Below are 24,990 nucleotides of genomic sequence, written 5' to 3' on the forward strand. Positions count from 1 at the left end.
CCTCTCATCTTGTAACTTACATCGGTAATGATATAGCTTAGAAAATAAAAAATAAAGGAGAGGATCATGTGCCTCTTTTATTACAATGATTTGTTTAATGTGATGATGGTACAACAAATCAACCAGTACTATGAACATCTCTGCGAAACACTAGTTTGCATAAAATGATTTGAATACTTTGTAGTTTCTACTCAATAGGGGGGTATAAGCTTTTAGGGCTCTCTGAAGTTGCAGGAGCTTCTAGTCTTATATAATCATAGAGAACTCCACAAAGTGAATCGCCACCCCTCGCCTGTGTGAAAAAAATGGAATTATCTCCCTTCACCAGCAACGTTGAGGGAAAGTTGGCGCTGAAAAGGCAATAGAATCCATGAATTCCATGTCGACAAATTGTGTTGTCTGTGCCCAAGTTCAACTCTTGAAACACCAGGTGCCCTGTATCCATATAGTTAACATGGACCTGCAAGCACATAATTAGCATGTAGGAATGAGTAAACTTTGTAGTTCTGTTGTTACTTGTATCAGGTGAGAAGACTTTTGCTGTTTGCTATCCGTACCTCAAGGTCTGAGCGGGTTGCTGAAGCAATGGACAGTCTCAGCTGGTAAGTGCCAGTAGTTACTGAATTGAGATTGAACTTGATTGTCCATGTTGTTGGAACATACTTATTCCCTGGCCCTCTCCTGTAAAAGTCAATTGTTTCTTAAGTTTGCAACTAGAAGAAAAGCATTTTGGGTTATAAAGGAGGAGAGTAATTAAAGACCTGTCCACATGAGCAAAGAACCAGTCTGTTTTGGGATTACTGATTCCTATAGTGTAGATTTGGTCAAGTTGAGGGTGTATGTCAGTGTATCTGTCCCATAAGCCATATTGTCTGTACCTGCAATGTGAACAATCCAGCATGGAATTGTAAGATTGATCAATTTAACTTGATTTTAGGGAAGGGGATAGATTTGCTTACTTTTCGGGGCTGTTGATGAACAGCTTGTTGACATACATTGGGTTCACATCCGGAACAAAGTCACCTATGGCTGTTCGATCAGGGAAGCCAATCTCCCATAATGTTGGACCATCTCTCGGGGGAACATAGGTTAGATTCTGAAGTTCTGTTTGTTTTCCTGAGGCATTTTTGAAAACAAATGCATTTAAGTGATGCTAGTTTAGGAACATTTATTTTTGTGATAGTGTTTTGTATGGTTATCATTTGAAGCTTGCGGTAAGTACCTTCAGAGATAGTGATTTGTTCTTTGTGAAGGTAATCACCCATGAAACCAGGAACCCAGCCATGAAGTCCATATACTCCAGGGATCACATTCTTGATAGTAAAGTTTCCATTTGAATCTGTTTGTACCCAGAACTGATAGCCCTGTGCAGAAGTTAAATCTCAACTGTCTAAATTAAGTGCACAAGTGGAAGATCAACCTGTACATATTTAGCGTCTGGTTAGTAACTACCTTGCTTTCAAGTTGCCATGATCCTGCAGTAGTTGCAACCGAGAGACCAATATAAGCATTTTTAGCAGGAATGAGAGAACCCGAAATATACCTAGATTCATGTACACAATGCAAACAATATAAGTAGTAGACATAAAATTAGTGTGGTTTGATTAACTTAGATCGATTACTGACCTGTCCTGCACTAACAATCTTCCAGAAACTGAACCGCGGTCTTTTGCAGCAACATAGTTGAGTGACGAGACAAAATCATAAGGCCACACTGTCTCTTCAAACAGCCTCTAGGATGAGCCAAGTACAACATCAACAAGTAAGCAACTGAACTTAAGCAGCACAGTTCTGCTAGCTGGAGATGAATAATTAGTACCTGTTTCTTTGCATCTGTCCATAAATTGTGGGCTTTTGATGTATCTGGTGTTGAGTTAAGGTATATAAAGACGGGTCCAAACACCTTCTTCCATGTCTCTCCCTCTTCGAATTGAGCTACCATATCTAACCCAAGATAATGTGTTCCCTGAAACATCTGTTCCACCACATAGAAATAAACTTTAACTGATTCTAATACCATCTGAGTTTATGTAAGACAGTTTAAGAGTGATTGCTTTTACTGCAAGGCAGGTTGGACCAGTGTGAACTGTGAGGTTTTGCTTTGTAGGTCCTCCATTTCTGAACTCCTGGCTCGGAAGGATGGTCCAAAATCCGATAATGGGGCCAGAACCTATCCATCCATGGAGTCCACTATCTTTGTTATCCATTGAATACATATACTTATCGTCAACCTGCATTCGGCCGCACGCAAATAGCAGACTTTAGAGATCAATGTACTTCATTTGATTGTCGGAATATAATGATTTCAAGTATGTACACACCTCCCCTTTGAGATCTGGATTTATGGGATTTACTAGCAAAACTGACTCTGGTACAATTAGTTGCTTGCCTCTACCTGGAAGCAGATCCTCAGGCATAGGCATTACCCTTTGTTTCTCATCTGTTATTGCCATGTAGTGGAACCTAATACAAGTTTAAACCAAAGAACTATCAATATAAACACAAACAAGAAACCATTTAACTTGGGAACTAGATAGACATTTTACTTGTCTTTTCTAAGCTTAAACACCAGTCTTGTCTGAGCAAGATCGAAAGCTGGACAACCAGATGGCCGCTCATAAATTCCATAGCAGTAGAAGCCTGAAACACCAGTCCTTACTATGTACCTAACAAGTAATCATTTTATCAATAAGAAAACCTTAACAGAAGAACTGAGAACGTCAAGGTTTATGTTGAAGTACAACCTTATGTCCACGGTGAGAGGCAAATCTGTGCTTCGAGCTGACCATGGATCGTAAGTGTTCTTGAAGGAAACCTCTAAACTTTCTTTGTTCATTTGGACAACACTATATTCACCTCCTTCCAGTCTGTAATGCACAATGGATCAATTAGTCTGTGATGTATACTTGGACTATTTGACCTATTCATAGTGTAGAAGGCAAAGTACTAATCAAAATTGTTCAAGGGAACAGAACATAAAAAGTAGATTTTTTTCTCTCAGTGGAGGAAAACCATACAAATGGTATCTGTCTTGGCCTCCTGGCAAATTCCAGTTGATGTCCCAATATCTGCACATTAATTTAGATGAGCGTGTCAAGTAAAAAAGTTTATCTATGTTCGACAACCATTGTGTCTCAAAAACTTAAGTTTTTAGGGAATGAACGCATAATGTTTATCAAACTAACACTACTCAATAAGCTAGGAGTAATAATCATGTGCAATATCATATGGGCATATGCAGAGGGATTCTATGCTTCTGTAATTTTCACAGTTCAAATGGTCGGCACAATTCTCTTTTTGCCATAACAATTTTGTAACGTAGTTTTAGAAGGTTACCCTCGACTTGATTCATTGGACTTAGCATCCAGAAGGTTGTCCACTCCTCCATAAGCAATGCCAATTATATACCCTTGAGGCTTCACAATTGTAAGCTTCACCAACCCATTGTCCATTGTAACCTATGCAAAATCAACACCCAAATTCTAATAAATATAGGAGAGAGTGATAGAGTTGTACACAAATATTGTTTGGAAACATGATCAACTTACATAAGGACCTTGGCTGCTCAATTTCATTTTCTTCTTTGCCATTGCAGAAACAGATCAATGTCTTCTTCACCTTTCCTCTTACCCTTATAGTAAGATTAATACAGAGACTATCGAACCTCATTATGTTCAAGAACAGCTAGTCGTTGGTTACTATGATACAATTGGTGTTAAATATAAGAATCAAAGTCCATTAACTCTTTCTAATTATGACAAGAAACACTCAGTTTAGTTCTAGATTATATCACCAATGTCAACATAGTTGAGGCATATCCGATAGTGCTACAGCAGATGTGGCGAAGTTTCAATCAACATTATTGTAATGAACTACTACCACCAAATGCATTGCTCTTTTAAAATTTGATTTGTCAGATACTACTGAATCATTAAAACTAGGTGATTTTTAATTTTACTCGTGTACAAGTTGGGATCTTTATTTATCTTAAACTGTGACAGAGACTCACTTAAACATTAGAGTAAAACTGTAAAACAATCTGAGTGAAATAGTATAATATTTTCTCTGCTAAACATGATAAAAGCTCATTTCTTTTTGTCTTTATAGGCTTTAGGTACAGAACTATACACAATTGCAATGGCACGTGAAACGGGTAACTTGGTAATTCGAGACTTCCTCTTTTGGATCCACTCAGCATTTTCAACGGACTGTGATTGGGCAGTGAAAAGTCACATGCACCACTTGATCTCACTCACTGTACTGAAAGAATCCACTGACAGCTCACAAGAGACATCTTCTACTGTTCTCTTACTTGCTTACATATATGACTCTGCTCCACAGAAGTGCACCCACATTTCTATCTTAGAAAGAAACAAGTTTGAGCAAGATTTATAGTTAGATTTGGTGAGGGAGGACCAACTCTCTCTCTACCTTTTCTTCCTATAGATCTAAGCTACTAGTACTACATTGGATTCATTGTTATAGACATTCTTTAACAAGTTTTAGCATAGTAGAAGAAAATGAGAGAGTGTAAGATTTATTGTTTTTGCATTGCTTTGGTGCTGGTTTTAGTTCATGGCGCTAATGGTGAAGACCCATATAAGTTAATCACCTGGAAAATCACTTACGGCGATATTTATCCTCTTGGTGTTAAGCAACAGGTAAACTTGTGCATTTTCATAAAGCTGCTTTCTTTGAAGAATCTTTACTGGGTTTGGGATTCAAAGGAAAGTGCTTTTTGCTTTTTCACATAACTAAAAAATGTGATTAACTGATGCAGGGGATCTTGATCAATGACCAATTTCCAGGGCCTCAAATTGATGCTGTGACAAATATGAACTTGGTTATCAGTGTGTTCAATTACTTGAGTGAACCATTTCTTATTTCTTGGTAAGTTACTCTGCTTTTGCTCTCCTTGCTTTGAGTTCTGTTTGTTTGCTGGGAAAATGCTGAATCTGGGTTGCTATAGTTCTTATCCTAATTCTTGTTTTTTTGTTAAAAAGAAGAAAGTTTTGCTCTGTATTCAATTGTTCACCTCAGCCAGCTCTATTGTTTCAAAACTTTTCATATAGAAAATTCTTCCTCTCTCTTATTGTTTCTAATGACTAAGATGTCCTTTGCACTTAGACTAGTAAGTATGGCTCTCAAGTGTATTAAACTTGTGATGAGGGGGCTAGTTTGGTAAGTTGGCATCTGAGCATGTTCTTGATGTTGATATTGTGAGAGCAGAAAAAGAATGCAACTTTTTCCTTTTTAGTGACTTTTGTCTGATGAGTTGTGTTAAGTCATCTTCTAAGTCACAGACATTCATTAAGATCTGGTTTCTGCTAAGAATGTGTTTAATGGTGAAATCTTAGTTATCAAACTTAATCACCTAGAAAGGAAACTATTGCTTCTGCACCAAAATCCATTAGATTAATATATTTCTGCAACTGAGATCTATGATAGCATGATATATCTTATGCCCTCATATCATGTCTCTACCATGTGATATCTCATCCTTCTTCACGTGCTAGATCTATTCCTGTCCACATCTACATTTTGTTAAATAATAAAGATACAACATTTAAGTTTAGGCACATAAATTTTGTAACCCATATGAGCTACAAACCTATAATCACATTCATAGAAATGCATTTACTGTTTTAGCCCCACAAGCCACCCCAAAGCCCACCCTAGCAAATAAAAGAATCTAGATTCAACAGGAGACTCACCTTCTCAATTTATGATCAATAAACCAACATTCAAGTATGAAAGAGGTGTAGAGAGGTGAGTGACTTCCCATTTAATGTGTTAGATAAGAAAAGGTTGAAGGTTAGAAAGAGACAACTGGTTGTACTAGGTTTCTTGAAAACAATGTTGACTTTCAGCTCGAGTCCATCATCATATGTAGTTGTCTCAAACTTGACACACATTGTTAGCTCATTTAAATTGAAGTGATGTCATTAAGGTGCAACCTAAGTTTCCTGTTCTGTGTGTATTGTTGTATAGGGATGGTATACAGCAGAGAAGGAACTCATGGCAGGATGGAATGTATGGCACTAACTGTCCAATTCTACCTGGAAAGAGCTTCACTTACAATATCCAAGTGAAGGATCAGATTGGTAGCTTTTTCTACTTCCCCTCATTTTTGTTCCACAAAGCTGCTGGAGGCTTTGGTGGCATCAGAATCTGGAGCCGTCCTAAGATTCCGGTTCCTTTCCCTAATCCTGCTGGAGACCACACTGTACTAGCCGGCGACTGGTTTAAAACTAATCATTATGTAAGCAACTGATTGATTAGCATTTCATTGTCACAATGTTTCAAGCACCATTTTGGGTCCCTTCTTTTATATTCCTAATGGTCTCGATTTCAAATTTTAGATACTGAGACGATACTTCTTGGAGCGTGGTCGTAATCTTCCCTTGCCTGATGGTCTTCTCATCAACGGTCGTGGATGGAATGGATACACATTCACTGTTGAACCAGGTAGGTGTCTAAAAAACAACTTCTTTATATCCCACCCTAAAAAATAGTTCTTAATCTTTGAACTTATAAACTACATTTTGGTAATAATGTTTTATCATAATTCAATCCGTGTACATTCTATGCAGGCAAGACATATAGGTTTAGGATATCAAATGTAGGGCTTACGACATCCCTTAACTTTAGAATTCAAGGACATAAGATGAAATTGGTGGAGGTAGAAGGATCTCATACACTTCAGAACACATATGATGCACTTGATATCCATCTGGGGCAGTCCTATTCTGTCCTGGTCACAGCTGATCAGCCAGCTCAGGACTACTACGTGGTCGTCTCTTCCCGCTTCACCACCAAGATACTCACCACCACAGCCATTCTTCACTACAGCAATTCGCGCAAGGGAGTTTCAGGTCCTATCCCTTGGGGGCCTACCAATGAGGTTGCTTGGTCCCTCAACCAAGCAAGATCTATACGGTACTTAAACAACCTTGGTTCCTAAGCTAAATCTTGATGCATCCATTATTGTTGAATATATATTCCACATGGTAAATGCTGGTACATGTTAAGTCTTTCATATGGTATTTCTATAGGATATGATGTAAATTTGCTTACATTGATCATATTGATGGTTGTTTTAAACCAGATGGAATTTGACAGCTAGTGGACCTAGGCCTAATCCTCAAGGCTCATACCACTATGGAATGATCAAGCCAGCCAGGACAATTATGCTTGCAAACTCTGCACCCTATATCAATGGCAAGCAGAGGTATGCAGTCAACGGTGTCTCTTATGTTCCACCAGACACTCCTTTGAAACTCGCTGATTACTTCAACATTCCGGGAGTTTACAATCTCGGAAGCATTCCTACCAATCCTCCAGGAGGAAATGGTGGCTACCTGCAAACCTCAGTCATGCACGCCAACTTCCGAGAATTTGTTGAGATTGTTTTCCAAAATTGGGAAGACTCTGTGCAATCATGGCACATTGATGGCTATTCGTTCTTTGTACTGGGGTAAGAGTAAAGATCGATCATACAGTTCGTTTCGTGTGTCCAAAATAGTAACTTGTCTCAATGTTGTTCGATATTTGACAATGGTGGGACAATCTGCAGGATGGATGGAGGACAATGGACTCAAGCAAGTAGAGCACGTTACAATTTGAGAGACACAGTTGCGCGCTCCACTGTTCAGGTAAGAAAAATATGAGTGCAATGCTAAAAGGGTCACATTAGCTAGACATATTGCGAGGAAAGTGATGAAACCCACTGAACCTGGCTAATGTGACTTAAAAATATGATCCTTCTAGCATTACTTGATGCAATGTGATTTATTATTGACTCGAATTGATTGGGGTTTTGTGTGCAGGTGTATCCAAAGTCATGGACTGCAATCTCCGTGGCATTGGACAATGTGGGAATGTGGAATGTGAGGTCTCAGAATTGGGCAAGGCAGTACTTGGGACAGCAGTTCTATCTGAGAGTATACTCTCCTGCTCATTCGTGGAGAGATGAATTACCAATTCCAAGAAATGCTATTCTTTGTGGCAGGGCAAGAGGTCGCCACACCAGGCCTCTCTGAAATCTCATGAATGAATTAGATGCATAATTAGAAGGCAAAAGTTATGTCACGAGAGGGTGACATAGCAGTTTTAAAATTAGGCGAGGACTAATTAAGCATCCTACAAGTTACTGGGTGCTCCTGTTGAGCTTCTAAATATTTTTCTTTTTGTTCTGTTATAATGGAGTAATAACATCCATTTCAATAATAGGAAGAACTCCACTTATAATATTGGTAGCGATTTCGTTTTCACATCAAAAAATATCCTAATTCTATGAAAACCGACTCCGAAACTCTAAAAAGAAGAAGATATGTATTTAATACCTTGATTTCTTATATATGAAAAAAAAAAAAAAAAAAAAAAAAACAGTTGAAATTGGATCGGAATGGTTATGAAATTAATAAAGACAGATTCTAGTCTTCCAGTGATTAATGAATGGTTATGTAGTTTTTCTTCCACAAGAAACAATTATGAAAAGAAAAGGGTAAAATAGTATCTTTCTCCCAACTTTGGCTGTAATTTTTCAGCGTCCATAATTCCATATTACAAAAAATATTTGTGTCTAAAGTCGAAACTTATTAATTCCATATCTCATAATTCCATATATATGATACAAATATTCAAGGATTAGTTATAGATCAGCTCGTATTAATCAAGAAAACTGGTTGAATTACGGTTTTGTCCTTCTTTTGTAATAATTTACAGAATTGCCATCCGTCCAGCCCAGCTACGGTTGTAGGGTCCTTTCGTTGGAAGCCTCTATCCACGCCCTGATTAGGTTCGCGACATTTTAGAGTTCTTTCTGTCTCTGTCCATCAACGGTCACGATTCCGAGTCCGAAACAATCTTTTTACCATTTCAGTTTCAAGCTTATCTGCTGCTTTTGATGAATATTTTTGTTGGGTTCAGTTTTGTTCTGGGTTTGTGCTGGGATGAAAATATGGCAGGGAATTGAGGAGGTTGTTCATAATCTGGTAGAGAAAGCTCATGGTTGCAAGGACACATTTCATACTGGTAAGTAATGTAATGAAGTTTCCTTTTCTGATTTGGTACACACTGTTGTGTATGTACTGATGTGACCATGATTGAATCTTTGTGAATGTGAATGAGTGGTTTTTCTAATTGTTGCTATCTTTATCTTGTGGATTCTCATTGGACCAGGGGTCTGAAGTTCAGTTCATCAGTGGAAGGGTACAGGTATGTTGGGTTGAATTGTGATAACTGCATTCGTTGTTGGTCTGTTGTAGTTTCTATATAAATTTCCGTAAAGCTACTTCTTTTGTTTCCAAAGCAAAACTTGCATAGCTCTAGTGGTGGTCATTGTCATTAAAATACTAAACAGAGTGCTCAATTATAATATAACCTTCATACTTGATTATTAGTCAAATGTTAATTTGCTGACTGTTGGCTGCTGATTGTATAATTTTAATTTTTTTTAAGGCATTTATATGTTTTTGTAATGGTTATGCAGACGCTGTTGTTTTGAGCTTTTGATAGTAAAGGTACGGTGAAGCCGTAAGAAGCACACTTTTCGATTGTTCATCATCGAGGACGAGGGATCGGTTTAGGTAAGAAAGAGAATTCATATGTATTGAATTTAAATATTGTAATTTTAAGTAGATGAATTCTTTATTAGCTTGCTAGGACTAATTGACCATGACTATTATAATTGTTGATCGTAAGAATGATTTTGATTTTGCTGTTTGCTAGTATTGAATTTCAACAAGTTGAGCAAAGAGGTGTTGATGGAGTTGGAAACCCAACACCTGAGGTAGAAAACCAGCTCAAGACCAATTTGTCCTACCAGCGGGTGAGTTTCTGTTTAATTTTCTTAATTAATGTTTGATTAGTTAAAAGTGATGTTATAATTATGTGTTCTCAGATTACTTCACTAATTCAGTTGTATGTCTTCTTATTATAGGCCCTTCAGGCACGCCAGGGAGTGCCATATGGTGGTCTAATCCGCGTTCAATTGTTTCCTCCTCCTCCTCCGCCCCGTGATGATTATAGGGCAACTGTGAGGTATATAGAATACACATTAAGTCAACTTAAGAATGGAATCGTTTCACAACAGATGGTAGATTCGGCTAAGGAAACGGTACGCCGCCTTAGATCGAAAGGATATTCCAGCTTAGATGAGGATGAAGCAATCACTCTAAAGGACAGCATTCACTTCCTTGGTAGGCTAGAAAGCACCCCCTCTCCCTTTAGGGAGAGGTTTCTTAACTTTGCTGAAGACATTCCAAGCCGTGTCCGCTGCCTCCGTCAAATGCAGGAAACATTGATTGATCAGCCAAATCTTGTAGAGCAAGAGAGACAATGCATAGCCGAAATTCAGAACAGAATGCAAGCCCGCGCTCTAAGAAACCAACAGTTTGATGAGGAAGAAGTGACGGTCATTTGTGAGAGGGCTAAGAGAGAAGAGGAGAAAGAGGTTCTAATCACCAGATTGGAGGACATTCGCTGCAATGTGACTGAAATTTCCACAGCCTCGTCTTATATAGATGGTGGGAGGATCTGAATTAAAGTCTGAACATTTTGCTGCAAATTGACTTTTTAATCTAGTATTGGATTGTTAGGAGGATATGGTTCCCACTTTCTAGTGATCTTTCTAACATTTGGATTGTAATGTTTGACTACTGAGTTCCTCTACTGTTTTCTGAGAAAGAAATGCATATAAGATCACAAACTGGTCTTATTCCCTTGTATGTTTTTGCACATCTATGATATAATGTAGTAACATTTATTGTTTGAGAGGTTCTAATTAAGCAGTATAAAAGAGTATATAAAACCAGTACATAGGAAAAGTAATATTAGGCGTTATTTTCATGGGAAATCTCTCTGTAACTATCATATCCGCAATTACCTGCGATCACATCTTTTGGTAACTATTATTTTATTTTATTTTTATTATTTTTATCAAAATTCTTTGCACTGTTGGTGCCACCAATTCGTAAACCTATTTGCAGTTCTCGTGATTTCAAGTATTGGGATACTCATGCATGTACATTTCTTGTGGAGCCGCATGGACATACTTCTAGCATCTGTAATTCTAGTTATACTTGTAAAGACTACTGCGGTTGCTAGTCTAGTTAGTATGAATCTATTGGATATAGCTCTAGGACACCACTTTGTGGCAAGTTCATTGGTAAACAAGTTATTTGATTCTAAGAAGCCAATTTGAAATTAGGAATCAGAGTAGAACAAAGATCCTTGTTATATTCTTTAATTAGGTGGTTTGAGATTAGATTTCGTTTAGTTAAAGTGAGTCTGTTTTGATTGGGTAACTGAGGTACTTTAGAGAAATGGCTGGAAGTGGTGTAGAGTAGTCACTGAGGTGAGCTTGTAGAGTTTGTTGGCTGTAGAGACGTGGTTTATCGGCCTTGACAAGACAGAGTTACTTGGGCTGTTCTTATTCTTTTTGTTCATTTTTCTTAGTTTTGAGGTAGTGACTTCCATAGTTTTGATAATACTTTTGTTATATCTTTTCTTCTGTGATTTGGCTTTTGAAATTTAGAATTTTGGTTAGCTTCTGAATTAATTGTTTGATGGCATGTTAGTGTACATAATTTGTTTATCTGTTCATGTTAGCTATTTTACTGGTTTGATTAGAATGGTGTCGATGTTCTTAGTAGTCAGTAAATCATATTTATGGAAGGTCTTTACATGTTTTAGGGGTTTGGGGAATGTGGTAAGATGCCACTCGAAGGAAAGATTTTGGATTTTCGTTAGGAATTCTCTGTTGTGTTGTTTTTGTTATTCATTTAGTTTATTGCTTATCAGGTTTGTTCTCTGCATAGGGCTTTGTCATGGTTTTCTGTTGGCTGTTATTATTATTGTATCAAAAACTGTTATTTCAGGTAACGGCATCACGATTAGTAGTCCTATATTTTGGGTTGCCCCTGCATGGTTGAAGATAGTTTTGAGCACTTGAAATTTTTTACGTTTACTGTTTCTGAAATTTTGATTTATTCAGATTTGATATATATGAATGATTTTTTATTTCTCTTGGATCTGTTATACACTATGGTAAGGCTACCAATGTAGATGGAAACTTCCCACCTGCATGGATAGGATATGGGAATGCTTATTACCTTTTCTTTCCTGGTGGTACGTAATCTTTATTTTCCAAAGCATTACTTTAGGGATGAACTTACTTGGATATTGATGCTGAAAAGTAAATGATCGAGGATCGACATAAAAAAACAGAAGTGGTGGATTATCAGGGAAAGAGAATTGAGAATGGAGTCTTAACATTTGAAGGAAGACTTTCTTGGAAGAAGAGAATACTGGCTTTTGTTTTTGAGAGCATTAGAATAAAAATTGAAATTTTGGAACTTTTGGAGATTAGTCTAGGCCAAAGGGTGACAGAGAGCACCAAGGATCCCTTTCTCTATATGGTTTTTCATTGATGAAGGATCAGCAGTTGCTCGAGGCAAAAGTGGGGGGACTGCTTTCTGGGGCTGCTGTCGTCATGTAATGTGTTGATCTCTTTTCTTTTTCTGAATTTTGGTTGAATATATAGATGTTCATTTTATTTTTACAGATCATACTATACACGTTTCAGGATTAACATGAATTGGAAGTGTAATATATTTCATCAAGACTGCATCCTGCGTCTTTACATTATTTTAAAACGGAAATATATAGTTTACGAGTACTACGTACTTCCCCTCATTTGGCATTCTGCTAAGCTCAAGCGTAATTGAGGAGATCTTCCTTCATTGGAATACTTTCTTCGATCATTGGAATTTCAGTAAATCTTTGTGCCCATTCATGAAGAATATACAACTCTTTTGTATAGGAGTCTTTTTGGGATCTGTGTGTCATTTCTTTACTCGACTAATTTTCATCAAGTTAAAAGGCTTTTGTTGTTTTGATGGGTTGACCCCTTGACGGCTTGACTGAAGTTTAAAACCATGGCATCAACTGAAGTTTTTTCTGTTAGGCATTAGTAATATGAGTACTGGTTTCAAAATTTAAACTAGGTTGAGAACCCGCGCGATGCCGGGGGTAGATTTACTTTAAGCTCTCGTGTTCCGTATGTTTTAAGTTTTTGGTTGACAAATAAAATTAAGGATTTGGCTCCTCTAAAGTGAAAACTCTCTAAAGTTTGTAAAGTTCGTGAAATCTCGATCCTCCAAGTAATCTAATGATTTAGAAAGATGCCACTTCATTAAAATTGAGTATTTTAGAAATTTTAGTCAAGTTGAGGTTAACCGTGAGACTAACTCTTGCCATTTACCTCATTTAAAAAAATAAAAAAAATCCTTTCCCACATACAATTCACGAACTGTGAGATGAGATATGTTTTCCCAATCCGTTGGTGAAACTGTGTCAGTCTTTGGTTGAGGGTTGAGAGGCTCCATCTCTATATGCAACACAACAGTTGGCCCTAGGATATGATGCACAACTTAATTAACTTTTTCTCCTTCTTTGAAATATTTATGGTCCTCAATCGCCACTTTGAGTCTTTGATATATACTATATAGGCATTCATGAGCGTCAATTGATAAAGGTCTAATGCCCTAAGATCCCTTGGATACTTTTATCATAAGTGAGCGACTTGATCAAGAACACTAAGTTGGGCCTCCCATTAGGGCTCTATTCAAAAATGCTAAAGCAACAACCTCTTCAAATCTAAATCAATTCTGGAGATGGTTGATCAGTTTTGATTTTCTGGAGAGGGAATCGCCGAATGGAAGATTATACTTCTAAATTAGTTTGATAATAATTTAGTGAGAGTTCTGAGAATTATATATGTATAATTGATATTGTGAAGGATTTTTCTTTTCAATAAAAACACCAATACTGGTTGTATCATACTCCACATTCAGATGCTGGCATTTTTTTTCCTTCCCACAGTTCATGAACTGATATGGGAAAATAATTTTTTTTTTTTTTTGGTTTCTGATGAGGTTAACAGCAAGTTAGTATCACTGTTAATCTCAAATTGGCTAAAAAAATTAAAATACTAATTTTAATGAAGTGGTGGCTTTTCAAATCATTAGATTATTCGAAGGATTGAGATTTGACGAACTTTACAAAACTTTAGAGAGTTTTCACCTTAGAGGAGCCGGATCCTAAAACGAATATGCATGTATTTAAATGAAACGAAAAATTTGCAACATAAGTTAAACGAAATTGTCTCCTAGCCTCCACCCGCTCGGGCCGGTTCTCCTCCACACGCTCGGGCCGAAGGTGCTCGGGCTTGGAATCGCGTTGGCTGCCGCCTGATCAGGATTCCTCTGAATCCTTCCGGTGAGCCTGAGCCTGGAGTGGAAATGCCTACAAAAATGTCTGCTGCACGACTTGGATGTGCAAATATCCCAGTTGCACGGGGCAAAGGCCAGCGAGGTGTCCCTATTGTCTCAACAGAGCCAGAGCCAGAGCTTCCAGCAAAAGCAGGGGGATGAGGCCGGTGTCGTGGCCGGGGACGTGGCAGGGGAGGTGGCCGGGGACGTGGCAGGGGAGGAGGCCGGGGACGAGGTTGGGCCGCAAGTGCTGAACTTTTTCGACTGTTTGCTTTAGACTTTTATGCGTAGAAACAAAATATCTGAAGTTTCCATTTGGTATTGCTCAAGATAAACGCATCGGAGGGCTCCTTTTCTTACAAGTATATCCGTTACATGTTGCCAAAACCTCATTTTTCCATGTCACTTTACTCTGCTGTGTGGCTTAAGACACTATTATGTTGATGTATGGAGTTGAACCAGAAGCTAGGAGAAGCTAGAATATTTCTTTTAGTCATATCAAAGTAATGTGTTAGGCACCATCTTAAATAATCATGTATGTTCACATTAATGGGCTTCTGCCCCCGTTTGGGGATTATTGGTAGTCCGTTGAACTATGCATTCCAGGCGTTGGCTAACTAAGGGTTTAAAAAAAATTTCTCATATCGAATTCGAAGACTGGAACTTTAGTATGTTTGGTAATATCTCTGAAAGTTTTGCATACTCAAAAAAAAAAAAACGAAATTGTTTAGAAATCAGTTAACATTGTATAAATCTAGTTCTAGGAGTTGCATTTTGTATGCCGCCATTATACAAACCATTTATATTATCAAAAAATGGTGGATTTCATTTCATTACAGAAGATCACTTCATATAAACCATTGTCTTATCAAAAAATGGTTGTTGTGGCAAAAAGCATTGCTATGTAGGAAGCAAGAAATATCTACCTGGCTCCATTGATCTTCTACTGACACTATATATTTTAAAGATGGTCGTTCAAGTTTTCAATCTTACTTGGCATGCACTTGATGCAATTTTGTAGTCTTTGCTATCCTTGTGTGCACTTGTATTTTGAAGCATTGAGGAATAGATAAAATGCTATGTAGTTTTTCTTCTACAAGAAATAATTATGAAAAAGGAAATCATCCAACACACTCCATTATGGCTGGATTCGGCCCAAAACCGACCTAATTAGGCCCAACCGCTATAGAACCGAAGTTGATAGGTAGGCCAAAATCCTGAACCGACTGTTCTCTAATCCTAATATAGAGAACACATGTTTTTTTTGTTTTTTTTTTTTTGATCAATATAGAGAACACATGTTTGAAGTACTTTTTAATACTATTATGTAATGAAAATGAATAAGCAAAATGAAATTGTTAAATTAACTCTCGTGGTAAATAAAAAAAATTAAATTCATAAACTTAGATGGAGAATTCAATAATATTTTTGACATCAATTTTAATTAACCATTCATGCGATAAATAATGTTGAATGACATAACATCTACTACATTATTCAAATTTTAAAATTATTTTTATTATTGTTTTTCGGAATTGCAAAACCTTAGACTCTAAACTTATTGTTGGTACTAAATTTTTATGTTCTTGTGACAAAATATACGTTACTCCATGTTCATGTGAGTTGATGCTAATATTTTTGTGACAAAATATTTTACTGACATGCGGATGTTGAGATTTTTTGATTCATAAATAAATTTCTAAGAAAATGACCATCTCCGGCACAAGCTGTAAAGAAATAAAATTACTGCTTTGGTTCTCCTGACTGTGTGACACAAGTGTCTCCTTAGCTCAAACCAATATATATATATATATATGAAAAAAAAACATTAAATTAAATTTCGTCGTTTGACTTAAGTTCTACCAAAACTAGGGATTGGCCTCAAACTCCTCAGTCCGTCATTCAAAGATATAATTTCTTTATTTGTTCAAACCAAAGTTATAACAAAAAAAAATGAACTGAACAAGACAAAGCCAAAGTTGAAAGAGTATAAAACCAAACCGAAAATGAACTTTCTATTTTGGTGAAAAGTAGATTTGCTCAAGTGTTGAATTGTATCACCAAGATTTGGTATAATAAGAGTATAAATGGTGAAAGAACTTGCTTAGATATCCATGACAATAACTATTGTAACATAAGAACTTAGAGAAGATAAATTCTAGTAATATGCATTCTAACATTGAGAAGGTTAAAGCTTTCCATTTTTAGAACCTCAATGTGGAAAATGCTAGTATTTTTAGGTATTAGAATGGCAAGCTATCATCTTTCTTTGTTCTACTTATTTATTTGAATATGCGCCTCCCTAAACAGAAATAAGCACTTTGTATTAATTAAACGCCTAAAAAGAATATCAAACAAAACAAAGCACTTCATCTCGTTACCTTATAACAGATTCAAAGCAATCATCAGATGTTGAGCCAATTGCAATTTTCTTAATAGCACTGTACTTTTGATCAAACTTGTTTTGCTTGCCACAACCCGAATGCTCCGGAATCTTGAAAAGAATAGAGTATTTTTGTTATAACAACTACTCTTTAATTGGCAGGGTACTTTACAAAAGTTTCTTTGTTTTCACAAGGGAACATATTCATTGCATGTGCATCCACCAATGTTTTTCCAATATTTTGCTTAGTTTTACCTGATGTGCAAGTAAAGCTGACAATAGCTCTTACTTTTTGGCCTTCAACCCTAACATATGTAACGCTTAGGGCCTGAAAACTTTAATTTTCAAGGTTCCTAGACCAAAAAAGTTTCATCTCAAGATGAGGAGACAACAACAAAAAATCCAATTTTGTTCTTCAACGTTCCTAAGCCGAAATGTTTCCTAGTCCGGCCAAAAATCTTTTCTAGGATAACGTTTCTCAATTTAAGCTCAAATGTTTCCAGAAATCTTTTTCGTGGATGACTTTTCCTTGTTTGACCAGGCGGCTCAACTTTTCCTTGTTTGTTCGTCATCTGTAGTAACCCCAACGCTGGTCCGATTTTGCTCAAAATCATGTAAAAATCATTGTCTGACATATTCTTATTTTGAAAGTTGTCATACCAATGCTGAGCAGTCTCGAATACTCGATGGTAGTTCACTATACAAACACCCCCCTCAATATCATTTGGAGTAAAAAAAAAAAAAATCATCTAGTTAGATGACATATTGAGGGTCAGGGTCATTTTTCTTCAAGCTCCTAAAGTGAGAAATTGATTCATCCACAGTTTCAAACCTCTTTATCACTCCAAACGAATATTGTTTTGGAATGTATTCAAATAATCCATAAGAAATATTCTCATCCGTGACATCCATAGTTAAAATGTGGAAAGGAACGTCTAATGAGTGCAAACAAACTGATGCTTCATTACTTAAGTGTCTTGTACTATCAGTTGCATCCATTGTTGAAATCATAGAGTAATTCAGCTGACAGTTTTTGTCCCTTTTTAACCAAACTCCTAAATGTACGTATGCTCTTACTAGAACTCGTCTCCAATTGATCAAGCTTACACTCAAATTGATAAAAAAAAGCTTAGACTCAAATGTCGTGCAATAGCAACCATCATATCGCTTTCTCATTTTATTATATAACATATAAATAAGTGTCTAGTTTTTTTTTTTGATAAAAGGATAGCTTCATTAACTAAAGGCCAGAAGGCATATACATCAGATGCTGTCTCATACCTAAAATCTAGATGACACAAGCCGCCAAGCAAAAGACAAGTACCTTCACTGTTAACACATATGCTCACTTATTGAGCCTAAACAACAAGAAATCAAGTCTTCACTACTAACCCCTCTTTGAAAAGTAAACATAGTCCCCTAGAGACCTCAATTGGTGTACAACTAGAGTAAACTAAGAAGAAAGTAATAGAAGACCCAATTTCAAGTGGTAGGCAAGTGACGCAGACGGAATGATCGGATTGAAAAACTAGGTTTACCAGCAATAAACCTAAGCAAAGATTCTGGAGTCCACCAGAGATAAAAAGAGAATAATCTCAAATTTATTGATAAAAAGGTAATAGATGCGTTCTGCAGCCACATACGGCTGCTTAAATAAGAGAAATAAAACCCTAGGGCGACTAACATTGAACCCTAAAGCCCATGGGTAAAAACAAAACAAACTAGAAAACCTAAAATAAAAAGAATGCAAAACTAGCCTAAAATATTAAATCCCGAATCGGATAATTAAAACGACATATTTTGGCCTAAATCCGTTAGGGCTCACTAAAGTGAGTCTTGAAGATCTCGTCGTTCCCATTCTGGAAAGGTATCATGCGTCTCAAACGGACATTCTGGCCAAAAGTTAGTCAAATCTGATTCAAAATCAAAACCTGACTTTTCGCACGAGAAACCCGAAAAATCCAAAACCAATTTTTCTTGAATATTCCAGCAGCTAATAACCTCTTTACACGTGAGTTACCTATTTTCCAATCACTTTTCTTGATTATATGCCGCTTCTTTACTTTTATGGTTTTCTGATTGAGTCGGGTCCATTCTCGTCCTACATCATTCTCCTCCACTATGAAAGAACTCGCCCTCGAGTTCCTCTTGAATAAAAGACAAGAATAGGCATTCAAAAGACCCAAGAAAAAATTAGACAATTGAACCTGTGGATTATTGATCAGATCTTCTGCATATTCTGATGGCACAATCATGAACCCAACACCATAGATGAGTCTATCGTATGCATTTTGGCTTTCATAGGCAACTGTAGTAAATTCTTCTTGGCTCTCAAGGTTGCATTCTTGAATGACATCGGATTCTGAATGATTTATTTCAGGCTCCAAAACTTCTTCATTATTAATAACCATGTCAACACGAGCAATTTCATATTTAATCTCTTCTTCATCATGGATGATTTCTTGTGGGGCTTCTTCTATTGAAAAATTTTCTATCTTCTCTTCAGGTAAACAATTGCTCTCAACGGGCAAAGCAAACTTTTTGGACTTTAACTTCTTCTCAAAAATCTTAGGAGGATAATTCTTGAAACAAAAATCTCTAGGCAGAAATTTTTCATTAAGAAGACCTTTCATCTTCCGCCATGTCTGAACATGCACTTTTCTTCGCCTCTTTCTGGCTCCTTGCAATTCATCCCACCAATAAGCAGCAGTACTTTTAAGCTTTCGAGACACCATCGATCTTAACTTGCTTATTCTCTGGAATCTCCATAATTTCGAAGAACCTATCCACCTCAACTTGCCAATCCAGAAAATCTTCCACACCCAAGTTGCCCGAAAAGAAAGGAATTTCGGCCTTGACTTTGTAATCCTGGTCAACTTGTCCTTGTGGCTCATATTGCACAATCTCTTCCTCAGACTCAGATTCTGAAGTATGAACAACAACTTCTCTACGTGGAGCCCTAACTCGCTGGCCTCCTTCCCTGCCTCTATTTAGGTCGTTGTTGTTGTGGTTGTTTCTCTCTCCCAACAACCCACGAATTTCTCCAATCTGCTGGTCCATGCGATTGTTCATGGTGTTGATGGCAGCGGTAAACGCTGCTGTAAGAGCTTCAATATCTGTTTTTGTAACTTCACCCATTGCTACCAAGGTAAATAGGAGAGACAGGGAAGACCTGCTCTGATACCACCTGACGCAGACGGAATGATCGGATTGAAAAACTAGGTTTACCAGCAATAAACCTAAGCAAAGATTCTGGAGTCCACCAGAGATAAAAAGAGAATAATCTCAAATTTATTGATAAAAAGGTAATAGATGCGTTCTGCAGCCACATACGGCTGCTTAAATAAGAGAAATAAAACCCTAGGGCGACTAACATTGAACCCTAAAGCCCATGGGTAAAAACAAAACAAACTAGAAAACCTAAAATAAAAAGAATGCAAAACTAGCCTAAAATATTAAATCCCGAATCGGATAATTAAAACGACATATTTTGGCCTAAATCCGTTAGGGCTCACTAAAGTGAGTCTTGAAGATCTCGTCGTTCCCATTCTGGAAAGGTATCATGCGTCTCAAACGGACATTCTGGCCAAAAGTTAGTCAAATCTGATTCAAAATCAAAACCTGACTTTTCGCACGAGAAACCCGAAAAGTCCAAAACCAATTTTTCTTGAATATTCCAGCAGCTAATAACCTCTTTACACGTGAGTTACCTATTTTCCAATCACTTTTCTTGATTATATGCCGCTTCTTTACTTTTATGGTTTTCTGATTGAGTCGGGTCCATTCTCGTCCTACATCATTAAGAGACCAGGAAAGCCTAAGGCTTTCCTTTGCCCTTATCTCTAGGGCTAGAAACCGAACTTCCAATTGCAGTTACTGGGACGTTGGCTCTTGTTCTTACTTCTGACGGTCTACCCGTCTTCTTCTTCAGAGTGACAAGAGGCACATCATTGGCATCCTCGATCAAAGGTTTGCCAAGTAGAAAAGATTGGGAGGACCTGCACACAGGACCACCGCCAATCTTTCCCAGATATGGGGCACTACCACCCGCTGCAAGAGCAAGAGGAGCAGCAAAGCTTGCTATGGCGGCATCTATGGAGGCCATGGAGAGGAGGAAGCGATAGCAAGAGGCTAGAGGCTAGGGAAGGAGGCTTGGGTGCCGTAGAAGACTCCGAGAGAAAAACTCTCCTAGGGTTTTTTTTTAGAGAAGATTTGATCATACACTCTCAGCATCTAACTTGTTAAACTTGTGTTCTGTCTTAGTTGTTTATATTCTTATAAATAAGTGTCTAGTTAAAATAAAATAGTTACAAATAATTGATTGAAAATATGGAGAAAAAATTAAGTTTATAACTTAAGAAATCAGAAGTTAGTTTTCAAGAATTTGATCAAAAAGAAAAATATGTTGAACATTTTTCTTAAACCTAGCATGTTTAGGCACGGCATAGACTAGTTTAGGCAATTAGCCACCTTCTAGAGCCTAGGCTACCGCCTAGAGTGATTTTTATAAAAGGTTCATCCAATTTTCAAAGATATTACTCTTTGTTTTTCTTCCGTCCAAAGATTTGCCAAATTGTTTATCCAAAGAAAGATATTACCCTTTGTTTGCATAAGACGGATTCAAATTCCAGATAGAGACGAAATCATATAAACTCAGATTCTAAACAAACACCAAAACTAAGAATAGAAAATTGAAAGACTGGAAACAAATCGAATGTAAGCTCATCCTTGAATGATTTTGTTCTATGACTCAATTACATAAATCAAAAGAATTAAACGGTATAAACTCATCTAGATTGCTTAGCCCAGTTGAAATAATTAAACTCATCTTAAATTCTAAAGTGTTTAATCCCCATTTTGTATTAAATTGAACGAAATTGAACAATAATTCAAATAAATACTTACAACTTATGTGATTATAAGAAGGAAAGATGAAGATTGAAGAACTCAAAAACTTTGTATTAAATTGAACGAAATTGAACAGTAATTCAAATAAATACTTACAAGTTATGTGATTATAAGAAGGAAAGATGAAGATTGAAGAACTCAAAAAATTTTGGATTAGAATGAGCTACCAAAACCATCGAAGAACTAAATGAAGGATGGCGTGAGAGAATGGGACTTGATTTCGTTTGATTCAGTGGCTTTTGGTGGCTTTTTCAACTAAAATTGTAGTTCACTAAACACCATAAAGACCAATATTTCGGCCTTGTATGAGTTTTTAGCTTTGAGAAGGAATTTAAGGTTCAAGTGCATTACCCTCTTGCATGGATGACTCCTTTGAAACTCTGCTTCGGCAACCTCTGCAGTTTGATCATGGTACATGGTTCCAATGGTACAAGGAAACTAGGACTAAGCCTGTAAAGACAAACTAATATTTCATTGAACGAACAAAGTAGTCAGTCAGTGTCGCCTATTGACCGTCGTTGAATAAAAGGTCGGTACGTTACACTAAGACCATAAAGATTGGTACATTATAAGTAACAAAAAAACATTTGGGTTTCGTTTAGTATGCAAAACAAAATTTTATATAGAGATAAAACAAATAACAAAAACAATATTTTATAGAGATAAAACCAAAAACAAAACAAAATTTTATAGAGATCAAAATCAAGTTTACACAGAACACTACATTCAAATCCCACCATCACTTTTGCTTTGCTTGTGAACTCAAATACACTTGTCCATGGCAAAGGCTCAACGATATAATGAAGAGCGTATTCCCCGTAATATTTGAAAACCAACTTTATGTAATTTCGGCCAGTTGCTTCTTCAACCTCTACTTGGCCAAGGACGCCACGTTCGATCCGGCCATCTGATCGATCTGTTTTAAACCCCTTTTGGCATTTTCCCCTCTTGTACTAATGAGAAACTACCACCCAAATTCCTAGCCCAACGCTGCCTGCTTTGCTTACATAACTATCCTGTGCAATTTGGCATTCACCGCTGACGTCCTCGTCCCCGACGTGTCTTTAATCCAAAACCCCCATATGCAAATTAAGCTCGTAGCTTTATATTCGTGTCGCATTGGAGTTATATCAGAGTCAATATGAACAACCTCGATCTGCAATTTGTGCTCGAGTAGATGACTGGGGGAGTGAAAGTGCTCGGTCTCTTCTTATCAGCTGAAATTAGGGGTTATTTGTTTGGATAAATACTATATTGGAGAATGGGTCTGACTACTGAGTCTATAACAGGTTTGAATATTTATTGGGATGTTGGGTTGTTTCCTTGAAGACATGCATAGCTTTTGTCATCTTCACTGTTATACGCATAACGTCTGCTTTTTTGTTGGCCTCTTGTGTCATCCCATTTAATTTTCTCTCTTCCTATAACGTTTCCTTTCCTAGCTCTTTCTCACTATAAATTTTAACCTAGATTCCTTTTCGAAGCTCTTTTGGTTTTGGAGAATGCAAGGTAGAAGATGAAGAATGTGTAGAAAAGGACCCAACTAAGAAAATGACAGAGTCAACACCAAGAATTAACTTGTAGTTGAATTGGATCTCACAAATATTCATCACGGACATAAAAAAGATTACAAAAAGTTTTGATTCAATATCCTTCAGCCACATACTAAGAGAAGCAAATTTCGTAGCAGATGTTTGTACGCACTTAGGTCACAATTGTAATAGAGAAAAAGTTTGGGAAAACTATCTTCCCCCAAGTATTTCTAGAGCTATTTTGTTTGATTGTTCAAGTGTAGGGTGCCCTAGAGACACTTGTATTTAATCTCTCTTTGTAAGTTTCTTATAAAAAAAAAAACTTGTAGTTGAATTGAATAATTAATGTATGACTCCTTTCAGAAAAAAAAAAAAGAATAATGTATGACTTTTTTCGCTTTCACCTTTCTCATTCACCCAATCATATATGCAGGCAGTTGCTTCTTTTTACAATTGAAACCCTAATCTTAAGGAGTAAAGTGCCCTTTGAGGGTGAGGAAAGCTGCTACTAAAGAACACAAAGACAAAATGAGCCAAGGGGTAACCCTCTGTTATTTATTCTCTCCTCTCTTCTCTTGAGATTGTATGTGTTGCAATTGCCCTCTCTAGCTAGCTAGCTTTCTGAGTCTCTTCTGATTTAAAAAAAAAAAACTCTTTCAATTTAGAATCTAAGATATGACAGTGAAAAGAGTTGAATTAGGTGAGGGGAGCTCTCTTAGGGGGTCTTTATTTTCTTCACTTGATAATGGTGAACAAGTTCAATTACAATTGATCACTCCACACTTTTCATTATATGAAAATCATAATATGAGTATTGCAGCTCCTCATCATCAACAGATGGGAGTTCCCAGCGAAAATGTTCTAGATGAAAAGATGATCCTGCCTCGACCAACACAACAAGCTCCTATTAGACCATATGTTCTCCGGCTGCTTCAATCTTTCTGAAAACCATGGCCATGGAGCTAGGCCACGTTTCCGCCATGTAATCACTTGGCCGTTTGCTAAAATTCCAAATATAGCCCTCTCTGCATGGCTTTCTTACATATCCACCGCGAGCATTTGGCGTTCACCGTGACGTCTTCGTCCCCGACGTGTCTCCGAGCCAGCGAAGCCCGACATGCGAAGCATGTCTACGTAGCAACACTCTCGCTCTGTTTCGTGTGCACTTTTGATTGGGGAATGCGTTGTTTCGGGATCAATGTGAATGATGCTCAGCTTGTGTTTGATAAAACTGCCTGAGAAAGTGAAACTTCTCTTTTTTTTCGGCTGGATTCAGGGGCGAGGTTTGAATGCTATAAAATACTAATATTTGGGGTCTCTCCAGAATATTGAGGACTAATTACTGACAAAGGTGGTTTGAAAATTTGATGGCGTTTTTGGTATGCTTCACGACAGGCATTGCTTCTGTCACAACGTCTCTGATTTCTTTGTTTTCTACTGTCGACACCATTCACTTCTCTTTTATAACGTTTACTTTGCTGACTCTCTTTCAGTTTTATAGGTTTTACCTGGCTAGATAGCATTGAAATTTTGCAGGGTAGATAAGACGACCGAGTTAAAATGCATGGTATCGTCATCTTCAAGCACTTGTAGTTTGGTTTATATATGAATATTTGACTTCTTCACTTTTTACCTTTGATATTTCACCCAATCGATCATGAAGGCATTTTTGAACACAAACACAACCGACTGACCCTTCTGCAGGGCAGGTCTGAAATACTGTGCTGAGTACGTTTTTTCTTTTTCCCAATTGATACTCCTAAGGACTAAAGTGTCCCTTTGAGGCTGGGAAAAGCTGTCACTAAAGGACACAATGAGGAAAGGAGTTGCGCTATTTATTCTTCATCTTCTCTCTTGTATGTTGCAATATCTCCAAACACTCTCTCTGCAA

At 37.2% G+C, this 24,990-nt stretch overlaps 3 protein-coding genes across 4 annotated transcripts; 2 read left to right on the top strand and 1 right to left on the bottom strand.

The window, feature by feature from the left end:
• Positions 1–33: 33 nt before the first annotated feature.
• LOC133729918 (uncharacterized) lies at positions 34–3,664 on the bottom strand. 2 transcript variants are annotated; one of them, XM_062157545.1, is made up of 15 exons: positions 3,549–3,664; positions 3,337–3,458; positions 3,018–3,068; positions 2,745–2,867; positions 2,547–2,666; positions 2,322–2,463; positions 2,061–2,231; positions 1,820–1,975; positions 1,627–1,733; positions 1,453–1,543; positions 1,223–1,364; positions 960–1,116; positions 762–878; positions 558–681; positions 39–460 (listed from the first exon to the last, which is right to left on the bottom strand). In XM_062157545.1, the coding sequence occupies exons 1-15, from the start codon at positions 3,588–3,590 to the stop codon at positions 188–190; spliced, it is 1,938 nt and encodes a 645-aa protein (XP_062013529.1). In that variant the 5' UTR covers positions 3,591–3,664; the 3' UTR covers positions 39–187. The 2 variants fall into 2 exon arrangements, with proteins under 2 accessions (XP_062013530.1, XP_062013529.1); XM_062157546.1 differs by lacking the exon at positions 3,018–3,068 and having other exon boundaries at positions 34–460.
• Positions 3,665–4,338: 674 nt separating this feature from the next.
• LOC133729922 (L-ascorbate oxidase homolog) lies at positions 4,339–8,272 on the top strand. The gene is made up of 8 exons (XM_062157550.1): positions 4,339–4,661; positions 4,781–4,890; positions 5,992–6,262; positions 6,363–6,468; positions 6,594–6,939; positions 7,109–7,477; positions 7,577–7,655; positions 7,830–8,272. The coding sequence occupies exons 1-8, from the start codon at positions 4,521–4,523 to the stop codon at positions 8,040–8,042; spliced, it is 1,635 nt and encodes a 544-aa protein (XP_062013534.1). The 5' UTR covers positions 4,339–4,520; the 3' UTR covers positions 8,043–8,272.
• Positions 8,273–9,127: 855 nt separating this feature from the next.
• LOC133731464 (uncharacterized) lies at positions 9,128–10,776 on the top strand. The gene is made up of 4 exons (XM_062158828.1): positions 9,128–9,219; positions 9,525–9,590; positions 9,733–9,832; positions 9,944–10,776. Exons 1-4 carry the CDS (start codon positions 9,128–9,130, stop codon positions 10,541–10,543), a joined length of 858 nt encoding a protein of 285 aa, XP_062014812.1. The 3' UTR covers positions 10,544–10,776.
• Positions 10,777–24,990: the final 14,214 nt, after the last annotated feature.

The sequence above is a fragment of the Rosa rugosa genome, chromosome 2 (genome assembly GCF_958449725.1).
Source record: "Rosa rugosa chromosome 2, drRosRugo1.1, whole genome shotgun sequence".
NCBI classification, from domain to species: Eukaryota; Viridiplantae; Streptophyta; class Magnoliopsida; order Rosales; family Rosaceae; genus Rosa; species Rosa rugosa.